The 15,877-nt window shown below is 33.0% G+C and overlaps 1 protein-coding gene across 5 annotated transcripts in view; it reads left to right on the top strand.

Moving 5' to 3' along the window:
- The first annotated feature begins 5,250 nt into the window (after positions 1–5,250).
- The window catches only part of LOC132748397 (CAD protein-like), an 89,455-nt gene continuing 78,828 nt past the window's right edge, over positions 5,251–15,877 (top strand). For 4 of the 5 annotated variants that reach the window (XM_060738004.1, XM_060738002.1, XM_060738003.1 and 1 more), the window contains exons 1-10: positions 5,416–5,621; positions 7,637–7,906; positions 8,555–8,697; positions 8,940–9,081; positions 9,592–9,763; positions 9,941–10,126; positions 10,476–10,577; positions 11,173–11,323; positions 14,012–14,143; positions 15,587–15,820. In XM_060738004.1, the coding sequence (XP_060593987.1) occupies positions 5,534–5,621; positions 7,637–7,906; positions 8,555–8,697; positions 8,940–9,081; positions 9,592–9,763; positions 9,941–10,126; positions 10,476–10,577; positions 11,173–11,323; positions 14,012–14,143; positions 15,587–15,820 (1,620 nt within the window). In that variant the 5' untranslated portion in view covers positions 5,416–5,533. Of the gene's footprint in view, positions 5,388–5,415; positions 5,622–7,636; positions 7,907–8,554; positions 8,698–8,939; positions 9,082–9,591; positions 9,764–9,940; positions 10,127–10,475; positions 10,578–11,172; positions 11,324–14,011; positions 14,144–15,586; positions 15,821–15,877 lie in introns of those variants that run through there. The other variant, XM_060738001.1, reaches the window with a different exon arrangement.

The raw sequence follows: 15,877 nt of genomic DNA, 5'->3' as shown, positions 1-15,877 counted from the left end.
TTAAATTTTAAATGACAGTTATGTACATGCGCAGGATACAAATGTTTTCCCTCGTAAATCTCTTTGATCTGTAAAAAACGCAATATGCGTTTTAAATAGGATGTATTTTTAAAAAGATTTTAACGGGATTCAATTACATGAGTCTCCTGGAAGAAAAAAAAATATCTCGATTTTATTCTCTATCATTTGTAATTGCAAAGCCACAGTGCTTATAATGAGTCACCGCGACCGCTTTTTTACGATTTTGGCACAATAAACATATTCGTTGCCGTCTACAATTCTTAAGTACATTAAAGCAAGCAAGCGCAGGAAGGTTTTGCTTATGATAGGAAAGATAAATAATGTTTTTACATTGCCATGGCATCAGGAGGCGTACGGATAGCAAATTTAGCAGGCGTGGATAGATTGGTTGGAACAATCGGTATTATGTATGATCGCCCTAATAAGGAATATGTTCCTGGCATTGGGCCGACCTCGCGTCAATTCGATTAGCTAGGAACTAAGTCAAAATTGCAAAATACTGCTTTAAAGAATCTTGTTTATCTGGATACAGAATACAAAGTCTCTGAATATAAGAAATAACCCGATTCAAACAACGCAAATGCGATTTATTAATATCATTGTAGGAAAATAGAGCATATGAAATAACTGTAATAAATATATGAACATATTTCACCAAAATTAACGCTTTCTACATCTAAGTTTACATTGTTTTAGAACAGAAGAGTACATAATCAAGAAAAGAAAACTTTATAAACGTAACCCCCCCCCCCAAAAAAAAAAGAAAGAAAAAGAATAAGTCAATTGTTATGAACATATACACTGAACATTTAAATAAGTATATTATAGTATGTGGCGTTCATCCATAGTTTAATACATGTTTGTTTTCTTAAATGAAAGCCTTATGTTTGTTTTCTTAAATCAAAGGCTTTTTGAAAATTATATGTTAAATAATCTAACTCAATAAAATAATGTTTAAGTAAATCATGATATAGTTAAGTGCATCTGATAAGATCTCGATATATACTGTGATCGCTCTAAATCATTACAGCTGCATGGATGAACTGAAACTTAAATATGTAATGAAATTCATCTTCAATGTCAATACTTTGACAGAGTGTTCATTTATTATTTATCATTTATTAAGTATCTGTGTTTTTGTTAATTTTCGTATTATGTAACACAAAACTTATTTTTAGGTTTACATCAGACTTTTAAAAAGTTTGGTTTTAGATTTTATTTAAAAACATCACTTGATATGTATATAGTAGACTCAGGCTATGAACATGGGTACATGTTCAGCATTAAACATGTACATGTAGTATATTTATATTACCTAAATTGTTACAATTGGAAAATTGTAATAAGAACGTGTATATTTCATGTAGAAAAAGCACTGTATTGCAGTAATGCTCCGAGATTTACCTCCCATGAAATAACGAAATACCTGTTATTTGATGCTTCGCGGATGCGGGGGGTTACCAGAAAGACTGACTGACTGCATTGAATAAAATGGTTCGAAAACGACCTCTTAAAAGTACATTCTGCCTCAGAAATCCAAGATTGTTTATTGTCAATAAATGTCAAACATGTGTTTAATAATGTTTAAAAAATGGATTAGCATTTAAGATGTTTACAACCGAAGAAAGTAGCGCTGAACGTGGAGTAATGTGTCACAAAGGTAGCAAAATGTAAACAAAATACATGTATTATTTTGACTTCCATACAAAATACTAATTCACTATAATATACGAATTGCTTGCAAACAGAGCAAAGGAAGAAAAAAAAGATAATTCATTTATGTGGCAAATTAGTATCTTTCTTTGAAACTGTAACAAGATACCAAAGCTAAAAAGTTTTGAGAAATAAAAATAATAGCATTTCTGAGGCATAATGGACCTTTAAACATTTAAATAAGTAAAATAAACTGCGTGGATGGAAGAGTGTTGTTTGGATTACGTAAACCTATAGGGACCGTTGCTGAAGTATTTTTATAACATAATTATGAACTCTAGTTCTTTTTTCCGCTCAATAAACGAAAATATTAATTGTATTCTGCTTTGTTAAAAGGCCCATTATGCCCAACAGATACTTTTTCTTCTTTTCTATCCAAATCTATTTTTTTTATATAGTTTCCATCTAGATATTTATTAGTTTTCACTATTTGGACTGCTTTCTTCTTTTGTTGATTTTTGGCAATAGTGATTTAGTATTTTGTATGGATGTCAAAATATTAATTAGATCTACTTTGTTTACGTTTTACTACTTTTATGACACATTATTTTACATTTAGCTCTATTTTCTTCAGGTAGGAGTGTAGGACAAAAGCCCCCCCCGCCCCAGGACGAAAGCCCCCCATCTAAAAATGACAAGGTGGACAAAAGCCCCCCCCCCCATGAAATTTCCACATAGGACAAAAGCCCCCCCCCCCCCCATAAAAAAAGTAAAGGTAGGACAAAAGCCCCCCCATGGTCCATGAAACTAACATTTAGTGTAAATGAATTAATATCTGCCTTTTTTCAATTAATTTGGTTATTTTGTTATATATATATATCTAATTAACAAATAGAAAACATATATTTGTATATGTATGTTTTTTTTTCAATAAAATTGTTTATTTTGTTAATTTGTTCAAAATGAAACCCTCATTCACAACTTTTACATAGAAGTCTTTTGAAATTGATTAAAGATCAAAACTGATAATTCCCAGCTATTGTTAAGGTATTCTAATTACTAGCTTGATTACTAGATTATAATCATATATAATAGAAATAATTTATTAATAAGAGGTTAATCTTTAATAAGATTAATTGATAATAATTCTCTTCTGACGCTTGTTGTGTATATGAAAAGCTATGAATTCAGTATCGCATGCATGCATTATTTCATCTGTTATCATACTTTGTTATCACTTCAATATATACATTATTAATAAACATTAAAACAAATTATTTTCATTTGTATTAATTCATTTACACTATATGTAAATTTGACGGAAGACGGACAAAACCCCACCAGTTAAAACCCCACCACTCAAAATTTTATAGAGTGGACAAAACCCCACCACTAAATTTTATAGAGTGGACAAAACCCCACCACTAAATTTTACAGAGTGGACAAAACCCCACCACTTACCAATTATTGGGCAAGATTTGATGAATTAAAATATATATAATATACAGTACACATTTTCACATTTTATTTTTTAATTTCAATATAACATTTGTGTAATAGAATCTACTGGTATAAGAGATTATACAAATAATTTACAAACTGTTAAATCAACATCAAAGAGTAGTCATTTATTTGAGACTGTGCCACATTTATGACCGTGAATTATCCATTATTTTAAGTTTTTTCAAATTCATGTCTTCAATTTATTTATATAAAAAATAAACTACTTACTATTAATCAAGAATGTAGCACATTTTCATCAATTAATGATTAGAAATAGCACATTTTTATAGCACATTTCTAATTTATTCAGTTCAGACAATTTTCCTTCATTGTACTTCATTGTACTTCATTGTACTTAGTTTAAGTGGATACTGTGGCTGATAGCCTGAAGAAACTCGGGTACAGGTCTTCTCCTTATTGATGAGTTGTTCACACATTCTTTTGAGTTTCATCTGCTGCACAATTGTTTGTTTTTTAACATGTTTACAAGAAAGTTTTGTCCACTCTATAAAACTGAAGTGGTGGGGTTTTGTCCACTCTATAAAATTAAGTGGTGGGGTTTTGTCCACTCTATAAAATTTAGTGGTGGGGTTTTTGTCCACTCTATAAAATTTTGAGTGGTGGGGTTTTAACTGGTGGGGTTTTGTCCTACATTCAAATTTGACCGGGGGGGGGGCTTTTGTCCTACCTTTGCTTTTTTATGGGGGGGGGGCTTTTGTCCTATGTGGAAATTTCATGGGGGGCTTTTGTCCACCTTGTCATTTTTAGATGAGGGGGGGGGGGGCTTTCGTCCGGGGGGCTTTTGTTAGTATCCCTTCAGGTATATATACATGTATCTGTGACCTTTCTAAAGAAGTTAATATTTATTCATTTTTAAGGCATAATGTGCCAATAAAATGTACACTATGTTGCCAGGTACGATTTGTACATATTTTAAAGCAATAAAATATGATCAAACAATAAGTTAAATGTCACTCATGTTTTAATTAGAATGTATCGTGTATTGCAAACACCGCGCGTGATCCTTTTCTTATTTTGCCATGTGTGGAGACCTCCCGCTGACCAGTCCATCTGCATTTATTACGCAATATCCGTGTACAATTATGTATTCTAACACGACCCGCATTTTTTCCTATTGAACATAGAAGAACCGAAAGTGTGTGTAATTATGCTATAAAATCACTGTTTGACGTTCTATATTTAGATATGTGACGTAATCATTATACACGTGACGTAACCACTAAAAATGTGACGCGCTGACAATAAGTACGGAAACAAATCATTCGCCATTTAGCTAATATATCATGTACGGTAGCATTTATTTGTTGATGTCGTGTTAGAATCGAAATAATATATCCAAATCGATGATTTTATTGCTTGATAACGTCACTGTTTGTCGTTCAGATGCGCATCATTATATCACTCGGGCTACGCCCTCGTGATATAATTCCTAGCATCCGAACTCCAAACAGTGATGTTATTGAGCAATAAAATCACAGTTTGGGATATATTATTTCTTAAATAACCGAGTACAACGCCGTCAATAAGATCAGCGGGAATTCATACACCGTTTTGACTTTCAAATAGAAAGACCCTGTTTGAATTAAGCAAACACTGAGATCAAAACGAAAGATAGTCATTCTTGATCAATCCCTTCTTATACGTCCTCCTATAACCCTAGTAACCAAAATCTTAACAAGGTGAAAAAGAATTTTGTGTTTTAGGAAATAGTAAATGTATATCTAGATCTACTAGATCTATATCACGATTTAAGGCCTCTCATCTCGTCTATTAAAGACCCAGCTGGTACGGGTAAAGTCTGATAATTGCATGTTAAATAAATTTATAATATTTTTTTTTTATTGTGTAGCAATAAATTCGTGATTTGTAAAACCAATCTACTGTACTGTATCACTGATACCTTGAAAATATTTTTATTTTTGCTTTTCATTATGTCAATGTAAAATGTTATAACTTGACAAAACCAATAATTTCGAAAGACTGTATGGACAAGCCATAAAAATGTGAAAGAACTTTAAAAAGCGTGTAACTTATTTAAAGGGCGAGCGCGGGAAAAAGGCCTGTTGGATTTCTATAGCTAATAAGGATGCAAAAGTTGCCTCCCTTTCAGTAATGACGGCGATGCCGTACTGAGCGCATCGTGTTTACTTAAATTCGAAATATTTGACTTTGAAAATAAGTGATAAGAGGTAAATACCTCACAGAAACGTATCATTGAACCGTTTAAGTCATTAGCAATTAAAATTTTAAAACAACAACGTTTTTCTTAAACTTTATTTCAGAATTTTCATTCGACAAATTTCTTCACACGTGTGTCGTGCAAATCCCGGAAAAAATGACGAAGACTTCTCTTATATTAGAAGATGGAACAGTTTATGAAGGCAATTGTTTTGGTGCTGAAAACAGCGTCCCGGGTGAAGTTGGTAAGGAACAGTTGGATTAACGATATAATTATGTTTGTATGATAATCATTGCCAAGCCTAAATTTCTCAGACTCAGTGCGTGAACTTTAAAAGAAGTTCAAGGTCGATAAACAAGTAAATAAATCATAAATTATATGCGAACATATTAGCGAAAAGTCGTTTTTATTTCGAAAAGTTGTGTTGTTTTTTTTCTTTCTATAGATCTAGTAAAATAAAAAATGAAGAACACATATCAGAATATGTCAAATTGGATAAATTTGCTTAAATACTTTGTTTATAAAGGTATATATGTCAAAAACATATATTATCATACGATTGCCGAACAAAAATTAAACATGGCATAAAAGTACTGATTACAGGTGTACAAGCATCAACAGGTCAGTAACCAGTACTGTAACACTCGCCTAGATTCCTTCACCCCTCTGAAAACAATAAGAAAAATAAATAAACAAATGAAAATAAATCTATTTAATAGTCATTTTAAAAATTTAAAACATAATATAGATATACAGTATATCATTAAAACATCACATATCACTGAGAAAAAAAGCAGACTTATAAGCAATCTGTAAAAATGTATTATATATTAGATCTATAACAATATAAAGTATGTTTTTATGGATCATAAAATCAATGGGTCTGGTAATCTGATCCATGGTGTCAATGGGAAAAGGCATGAACTTTGTTAATTATTAATGGATCTGAACTAACATAATGATAATTTCAAATGTGACCTTGACCTTTTAGTGACCTTGAATGTCAAGGTCAAATATGAAATTGAAACTACTTTACACACAAAAAAATAATGTTTTCTAGAAATTCTTTTTACTACAATTAAGATATTCTTCCTTCTATGCTTTTGACGTAAGATTAAATCTAAAAAAATTGAGTGGCTGGGGCATATAGTGTTACCCTGTTCCGTCATTCCATCTTTCCGTCATTCTGTCATCATCAGTTTCCGTTCATTATCTTTGAAACGGTTGCACTAATTCAACTCAAATTTGACATGATATGGATATGTCATGAGAAAATACAGGTCAGGTTCGAATTTGGTCATGGTTTGATGATTTTTAGCAGAGTTATGCCCCTTTTACTTTGAAAATAATAGGAAATTTTCAATTTCCACTCATTATCTCCCCAACGGTATTACACATTCAACGCAAATTTGACATATGGATATGTCAAAGAAATGAGTAGGTCAAGTTCGAATTTTGTCATGGTTTGATGATTTTTGGCAGAGTTATGCCCCTTTCACTTTGAAAATAATATGAAATTTTCAGTTTCTGTTAGTTATCTACTCTAGGGTATTGCACATTCAACTCAAATTTGACATATGGATACGTCAAAGAAATGCGCAGGTCAATTTCGAATTTTGTCATGGTTCGATGATTTTTGGCAGAGTTATGCCCCTTTAACTTTGATCATCTCAATTTGACATATAGATACATCTTAGGAATAAGCAGTTTGAATTTGGTCGTGGTTCAATGATTTTGGACAAAGTTATCTTTCTTGACTATTGGAAAAATTTTGAATTTTCAGTTTCAGCGCCTTGAACTTTGTATAAAAATGGTTTGTGTTAACATTTTATAGTTTTAAGGGCTTTGAACTTAAAATGAAAAAAAAATAATTTGGGCAAACAAATTTGGAAGATCTGAAATTTTGGCTGCATGCGGGGGCATCCCTGGCTTGACGACACATTTCTAGTTAATGATAAATATTACATTTTAAATGATTGTATTCATAAGTAATTTTATTTCAATTATAGAGGGGTCTTTGGGATTGGAGGGTAAGAATTACTGATAGTTACCTGGTCACATGGTGTACACCTGTAGTGTTGATCAGAATCTGAATTCTCTTGACTGAAAAACAAGCTACTATTTATAACAATATAGTAATACTAGGTAGTGCCAGTTTGTAAGGCAAGTAATTTCACAACATGACTGTCTCCTTACAGAAAACAACAGATTTTCTTCAAGACAAAGTAGTATGATTTGGTTGATCAATTCTATTTTCAGTATTTCAGACGGGTATGGTGGGATATGCGGAGTCTCTGACCGACCCCTCGTATAGGAAACAGATTCTTGTGTTGACATACCCTTTAATAGGGAATTATGGTATACCTGAAGAAGAAGTGGACGACTTTGGCCTCATTAAGTGGTTCGAGTCGGATCATATACATGTTGCAGCATTGGTCGTCGGTGACGTCACTGAAGAGTACAGTCACTGGAGTGCCGCCAAGTCATTATCAAAATGGTTGAAGGATCACAACATCCCAGGCATTTATGGTAAATCTTAGCTACAGTGTTTTTACAAAAATAGAACAGAAATTCTTAGTTTATTTTAAATTGATTTGATATGGTCCATCTGAAATCAGTAATCCATTATTTTATCAATGATAATAAAACAAAGGTGATATTTTATTATTTTGATTTTCAAAACAATAGTTTGCTATCATATATTGATATTATGAAAGTGCATGTAGTCTGTTGTGCCACATTTCTGTAACTTGTGAAACTTGACACTTAAGTTGCATACTTATAGTTTCTTAGGTATGAGAATACTAATATCACTTACACTGCTATGTAAAACAAAAAATCTGTCATACATATACACGTATTACAGTTTCAAGGTTGTCATCAAAGTTTTCCTGAGATGATCTTTTTGGATCTGAGGCAGTTATTTTTGGTCTTACCGCATATAAAAAAGGGTGTTTTCTATGTTTTGTTTTTTAACAAATGCAAGAACAAAATGATACAATATAATGAACAATTTACTAGATACTAGAAATGTTTGAATATATGTTAACAAAGCAGTGTTTGTACAGAGTGAGGGGCAAATGTAATATATTCATGCAATTATATTGGTAAACCCCAGCATAACGTTGAAATGTTTTAAAATGCCACAAAATCATGTCTTCTCGGATTTTGTTTCAGGAGTAGATACCAGAAGTTTGACGAAGAAAATCCGGCACACAGGAACAATGTTGGGTAAACTGGTAGTTAAAGGAACAGACCCAGAGTCAGTACCGTTTATGGACCCCAATGAGCTACACCTTGTGAAAGAAGTCTCTATAAAGGTATTGCTTATTTTATTAGTAGATAAACCTATTATATAGTCTTTAATGGGTTATATTCCCAATGACTAAATTGATCATATGGCCCAAAAACACTTCAATCGTCTCTTTTGTAATAAAGGTTATAAACTTAAAGGTTACTTCTAAAGCTGTTTACTTTAAAGCTTCACACCTCGAGATGAGCCAAAATATTTCAAGGAAATTAAGTTTTGTTACAAAGAGCACATCTGTCTAATGTCTTTCAGGAACCGATTTCATACAACAGCAAAGGAGATATCAAGATTCTGGCCCTTGATTGTGGCATAAAGTATAATCAGATTCGATGTCTGTGTGAACGTGGGGCCAATGTCACAGTCGTACCTTGGGATAATCCGCTGAATCTGAAAGGTGCTATATCTATTCTTGATACAACCTTTTACAAATAGTTTTTATCGTTTGTTTGGTTTTCTATAGCATTTTTTTTCATTTGTCATATTGGTGATTCATTGAAAATTTAAGATGTTTTTTTGAATTTAGAACTGTAAATAATGTAATAGACAGGAAAGTAAGGTTTTAGTGTAAGTTTCTTTTTGACCCTATTTTATAGCTGATATTTGATCATTCTCCCAATTTAAAATAATATCTATTTATATATTCCCAACTTTGGAGGAAAATATGCGATCAATACAGTGCCAAATGTGAATAATTTATTGTTGTTAAGTTGCGAACATAATAAGATGTTTTCATATTTGATTCTGATCTTGGCGATCACCCCATGTGTGAATTCTCATTCCAGTTTTGAGCAAAACACTGCTAAAATTTATAGCCAATGATCATGTTTTCTTAATCTATCATTTACAAAAAACAACAAACAATTTCAGTCTTCAATAAACTTTTATATGCTCTGTTTGATTACAGATTATGACGGTTTGTTTCTGAGTAACGGCCCCGGCAATCCCGAAATGTGTGAACTAGCTATCGGGAACATAAGAAAGGTTGTCAATGCTGACAACATGAAGCCTGTGTTTGGTATATGCCTTGGGCACCAGCTGTTATCTCTAGCCGCAGGAGCGTCTACACATAAAATGAAGTAAGTTTGTGTGAATGTTATTGCGTAATACTAGATGTCAAGGTTAAAAAAACGTTTTTTTCTGAGATCTGATGATTTTCATTGGTCAGTACTTACTCTGACAGTTTTTGACCAATCAAATACCAGAGCATTGATTTTGTTTACGATAATGAATATTTTGATGTGACTATTTTATAGATATGGAAATAGAGGACATAATCAACCCTGCACATATTGTGGATCAATCCGTTGTTATATCACCACACAGAATCATGGTTTTGCAGTGGATGCTTCCAATTTACCAGAAGGGTGGTCAGCTTTGTTCACAAATGCCAATGATAAGACAAATGAAGGAATAGTCCATGACAGCAAGCCAGTGTTTAGGTATGACTTGCGGTTTATTTCAGTGTTGTACTTCACTTTAATAACAACCTAATCTTGAACCCTTTCATCATGGATTTACTCCAGGCATGCAGTGTTTTGACTAACTGCCTGTTTATGGATGAAACAATGCATGGAGGTGCATTTAACGTTTTCCTTCCACTAGTTAAGCCTGGAAGTGGCCACATGACTTTTCAATGTTGATGTGACCGAATTAAAGAAAAAAAATAATTGTAAATTGATAGATGCATTTCATGTTTTTACATGTCAAAATAAATTAGTTATTTTATAATTATATGAGGATTTCAGGAAGATTTAAATTTCTCAATGATTAATATGGTTTGCATTTTAGCGTACAGTTTCATCCAGAACATATGGCCGGGCCTCGTGACTTGGAACACTTGTTTGATGTATTTCTGGATCAAGTTCGAGCCTTCAAACAAATGAGAACAAGGTAAAAAGAAACTAGTTTATAGACTGTATTGTATATGTTAAGAAGCTGGAAATTTGCCATTTGGCCATAAGACCTTAACAGTGTTGGTGTGATGTAACACCCAACTACCCTCATCTCCCGCCAAAAAAAAAAGATAAAAAAATGGCACACTGTCTAAATAAGGGCCTTTTATAGAGATTTCTTTTAATAACTGTGTACAGTCATTCCATAGGATGTAAAAAGAAGTATAGCGTGAATCTTTTAATGATTTCATAAAAAGTTATTAATACATTACAATTTAGTGTGACGATAGTTGATGTTTGATTCTTATTCTTGCATATTACATAAATCATATTTTGGAAACAATTTACGAAAACAGATATTTTCATTTAGTACGTTTTTCTTATAGTAGTGTATGAATTTACAACTACATTTATAGCGGCCAAGTTGTGTTAGCCTTAACACAAAAGGCACATGGGAATGACATCATTTAAAGCAGGTTGCTTGTGTTACAAGGGAGTATGAATTTTTCTAGCTCTGGTGTAAACAGTAGTAGATCCGTCTGTTATGCAAGAAATGTTTTTAATCGTGCCATGTTTGTTTATATATCTTGCAGTCCTACGATCAAAGAGAGATTACACAGTGTACTCAGAAGCCCTGTCTCTATGTCAGAAATCGTTACAGAGCGGCCAAGAAAGGTTCTGCTGTTAGGCTCGGGTGGTCTGTCCATTGGGCAGGCGGGAGAATTTGATTACAGTGGCTCCCAGGTATGTTGTTTACTGTAAATTCACTTAATTTCGAGGGCACGAAATTTAATGGTTTGTCAAATATGTCATTTTCGATGGGTTCTTAAATTTGCGGATTGTCTATTTTGCAAACAAAATTACAATGATGTTGACTTTGACTATTCATACAGTAGACGAAATAAAGTTTTGTTTGATTTTGAATTTGTGGATGGCCTCTCCACGAAAACCACAAAAATTATTGCTTCATGAGTAATGATGATTTTGCAGTATTTATATTTGTATGCCTAGAACTCTGTAGTGTAGATTTTCAGAATCTAGTGGGTCAAAAGCTTAGTAGATTCTGCAGCATCCAGTAAGTTAAGGGCTAAAGTAAGGAAAGTGTTACTTTGGTTTCTTTAAGCTACATACAGATTGGTCAATAAGGACTTACAACATTCGAATATTAACTTAACACTTCAAGAGGTTTGAACCTTAATATAGAGGCTGTTTTTGCATTTGAGGAAGATGTCCTGCCTGGTACTGAAAGTCACTTTTTATGACACAAACAAAGAGTAGCTTCTGTCATACAGATATTTGCATTTGAGAAAGCTGTCCTGCCAGATACTGAAAGTCCCTCTTTATAATATAAATATTAATGGAAGCTGAAGTCTTGCTGTATCATTCTGGTTGCTTTCTTTAGCTTTTCTTTAGAACTTTAAAACTTACCAACTATGTCATTTTGACTGTGAAAAGACTGACTTGTAAACCGACCTAATGTTTGATGTGCTGTTCCCTGCCCCCGCCCCCTCAAAACCTTTTTAGCTCACCTGAGCACGAAGTGCTCAAAGGTGAGCTTTTGTCATCACTCTGCGTCCGTCGTGCGTCGTGCGTCGTGCGTCGTGCGTCCTTCAAAAAATGGCGTCAAACTTTTCAAACAACATCTCCTCCTAAACTACATGGCCAATTGCAACCAAACTTTACAGAAATGATCCTTAGGTGGACCCCTTTCAAAGTTGTTCAAAAATTTAAATTCCATTAAAAACTCTGGTTGCCATGGCAACCAATAAGAAAAACTTAAAAAATCTTCTTCTAAAAAACCGTAAGAGCTAGAGCTTAGATATTTGGCATGAAACATCTTCTAATGAGTGCCTACCAAGTTTGTTCAAATCAAAGCCCTAGGGTCAAAATTGGCCCCGCCCCAGGGGGTCATTGATTTTCCCTATATGCATATAGTAAAAACTTAAAAAATCTTCTTTTAAAGAACTCAAAGAGCTAGAGCTAAGATATTTAGCATGAAACATGTTCTAATAGATGTCTACCAAGTTTGTTCAAATAAAAGCCCTGGGGTCAAAATTGGCTCCGCCCAGGGGGTCATTGATTTTCCTTATATGTGTATAGCAAAAACTTAAAAAAATCTTCTTTAAAAAAACCCAAATAGCTGGAGTTTAGCTATTAAGCATGAAACATCTTCTAGTGAGTGTCTACAAAGTTTGTTCAAATCAAAGCCCTGGGGTCAAAATTGGCCCCGCCCCGGGGGTAATTGATTTTCCTTATATGACTATGTATAGCAAAAACTTAAAAATCTTCTTTGAAAAAACCCAGATAGCTAGTGTTTTGATATAAAGCATGAAACATCTTCTAGTGAGTGTCTACCAAGTTTGTTCAAATAAAAGCCCTAGGGTCAAAATTGGCCCCGCCCCGGGGGTCATTGATTTTCCCTATGTGCATATAGTAAAAACTTAAAAAATCTTCTTTTAAAGAACTCAAAGAGCTAGAGCTAAGATATTTAGCATGAAACATGTTCTCATGGGTGTCTACCAAGTTTGTTCAAATAAAAGCCCTGGGGTCAAAATTGGCCCCGCCCCGGGGGTCATTGATTTTCCCTATGTGCATATAGTAAAAACTTAAAAAATCTTCTTTTAAAGAACTCAAAGAGCTAGAGCTAAGATATTTAGCATGAAACATGTTCTCATGGGTGTCTACCAAGTTTGTTCAAATAAAAGCCCTGGGGTCAAAATTGGCCCTGCCCCGGGGGTCATTCATTAGCTTGACTTTTTTTTTAGATATATACATATATATAAATGTATATATATATATAGATATATATATATAGATATATATACATATTATGTGTGTGTGTATATATATATATATATATATATATATATATATATATATATATATATATATATATATATATATATATATATATATATGTATGTATGTATATGTATATATATATACATATACATACATATATATATATATATATATACACATATACATACATACATATATACATGCATACATATACAACCAAGTTTGTTCAAATGTTCAAATAAAAGCCCTGGGGTTTAAACTGGCCCCGCTCCAGGGGCCTATATACAGGTGAGCGACTTTGGGCCATCATGGCCCTCTTGTTATTTATACAGTAGTACTTTTAATGTAGTTTAAAGGACCGGCCTGTAAAATAATAGTTATTCAATCAAGTAATTTTTTTCACCTTCTATAACAGAGACTAATAAAAGACCTCTTACCAATCTAAATTTTCTTTAAAATCACAGTTTTCCAAAAAAAAAAAAATGAACTTACACCAGCTTTTTTACTTCCCAACTCAGTAATTGGTAATACGAGTATAAGTGATAATTTTTCCCAAAATCAAGAGCCTTAGGCTTCTTCCCAATTAAGAAAGGAAACCACTGCAATCATTGAATTTTTTTTATTTTGCAGGCAATTAAAGCCTTGAGAGAGGAGGGTATACAAACTGTTTTGATTAACCCTAACATTGCGACTGTACAGACGTCTAAAGGGATGGCGGAAAAAACTTATTTCCTACCAATAACATTGGAATATGTCTCTCAGGTATGTATAAAATCATCGCCATTTTGTCAAAATTAGTGTAATTTCTCTGTAGAAATAAAATTAGAAGATGAATTTATAGGTTGAAATTTGATAGTTATAAGCATTGTGGTAAACAGAAATGATAAATTTTACATAAAACTAGTAGATTTCAATAAAATATTCTTGAATTTTAAAAAAAGAATTTAAGGTATTGGGACCCTAATGGGCACTATCAGGAACTAAAAAATTGACATCATAAGTCAGATGTATACCTTTAAGTACACCTGTATGCAAAATTTAAACAAAGTTTACCGTACGGAAATCAAGTTATGACCACTTTTCTGAACTCAAGCTAGGATGTTATGAGGGCCCTTTTTTAGAAAGTAGGAACCTTTAAATAATCTGCAATAACATTCTAATGAAAAATGTTTTCCCATTAATTTTTGGTAAGAAACAAATAGTAACATTCAGCTAACAATCCAAATAAGCAAAATTATGGTTTCTACTTAAAATTTATGAAATCTGTATAAAAATGTTACCCTACCCCACCCATTTTTACCACGTGTCTGACCATTTTTCTACTTAGGGAGCCTAAGTTAAAAAAATCTTAAAATTTACCCAAATGAGTGCCTGTTTTCAAAGTTTCCCAAAATTTTTAAAAAAGTATATTGGTTGATCTTGTAAAATATGAAATACTTTTACCGTCTAGTTTTGATTATATTACACTTTGAAAATATCAGGTACCATATTTATTACTATATTTAGCATAATTTAGCCAATAAATACCTATATAAATTAAAAAATCAAAATTGAACACTTTTTTCTTTCCAAATGGGACATGAGAGATACATAAATAATGTTAAAAGAAAAAAAAGAAAGAAAAAAAAAGTTGACCCTTCTGGGGATTGAACCCATGGCCCTCATTTTCAATGTAGTTAAAAGTAGTTCTAGCCTATTTGAATACTCTTCAAAGCGGAGGTTATGCATTAGGGTGCTAATACCTTAAGATGTGATTGTACTTTTGTAGTACTGCTGTCTTCAACCATCTATCTTGATAAAAATTTGAAGATTCTAAAGCTTCAAATTTATATAAAATGTTTGAAGAGGTGCAAGCTAGACTGAAAAAGACCAGCGCAATGGTTTAACTGCAAACAATACATTCCAAAAAAGAATGTGTTTCGAAGAAAACGTAGAGCTATTATGATTGCTGCAGCGACTTTGTCATCGTCATGCAAAAACTTTAATGTAGCCCATTTTTCAAACATTTTATCTACATGAAACTTGCAATACTTGCTTACCGTTACCTTGACAAGTTGCAGCTGTTAGACAAGGGGCATAATCCTAAAAGAGATATTTTTGGAGTTATGGCCCTTATTAAATTAGAATTTTTAACAGACGAGCGTTTACACTGCGTACGCTACTCTTGTTGCAAATTGTATAGAGAAGTAATGTATTTGTATTAAGGTTATCAGAAATGAAAGGCCTGATGGTATATTGCTGACGTTTGGTGGGCAGACGGCACTTAACTGTGGCATTCAGCTGACAAATTCCGGGATACTTGATGAGTATAACGTCAGAGTCATGGGTACACAAGTCAAGTCAATAGAGTGGACTGAAGATAGGAAAGTTTTCGCAGAGAAAATGGCGGAGATTAACGAGCATGTGGCACCCAGTGAGGCCGCCTACAGTGTTGAACAGGTAAGCAAATTATCTGTTTTTTGGATAGACCATTTTTGCTGTGAAAAATGTGTATTT

The sequence above is a fragment of the Ruditapes philippinarum genome, unplaced genomic scaffold (assembly GCF_026571515.1).
Source record: "Ruditapes philippinarum isolate M1 unplaced genomic scaffold, ASM2657151v2 ctg1310_1_1_1_1, whole genome shotgun sequence".
In the NCBI taxonomy this organism is placed as follows: Eukaryota; Metazoa; Mollusca; class Bivalvia; order Venerida; family Veneridae; genus Ruditapes; species Ruditapes philippinarum.
The sequence above is the reverse complement of the archived record's forward strand: the minus strand, read 5'-3'. Positions and strand labels throughout refer to the sequence as shown.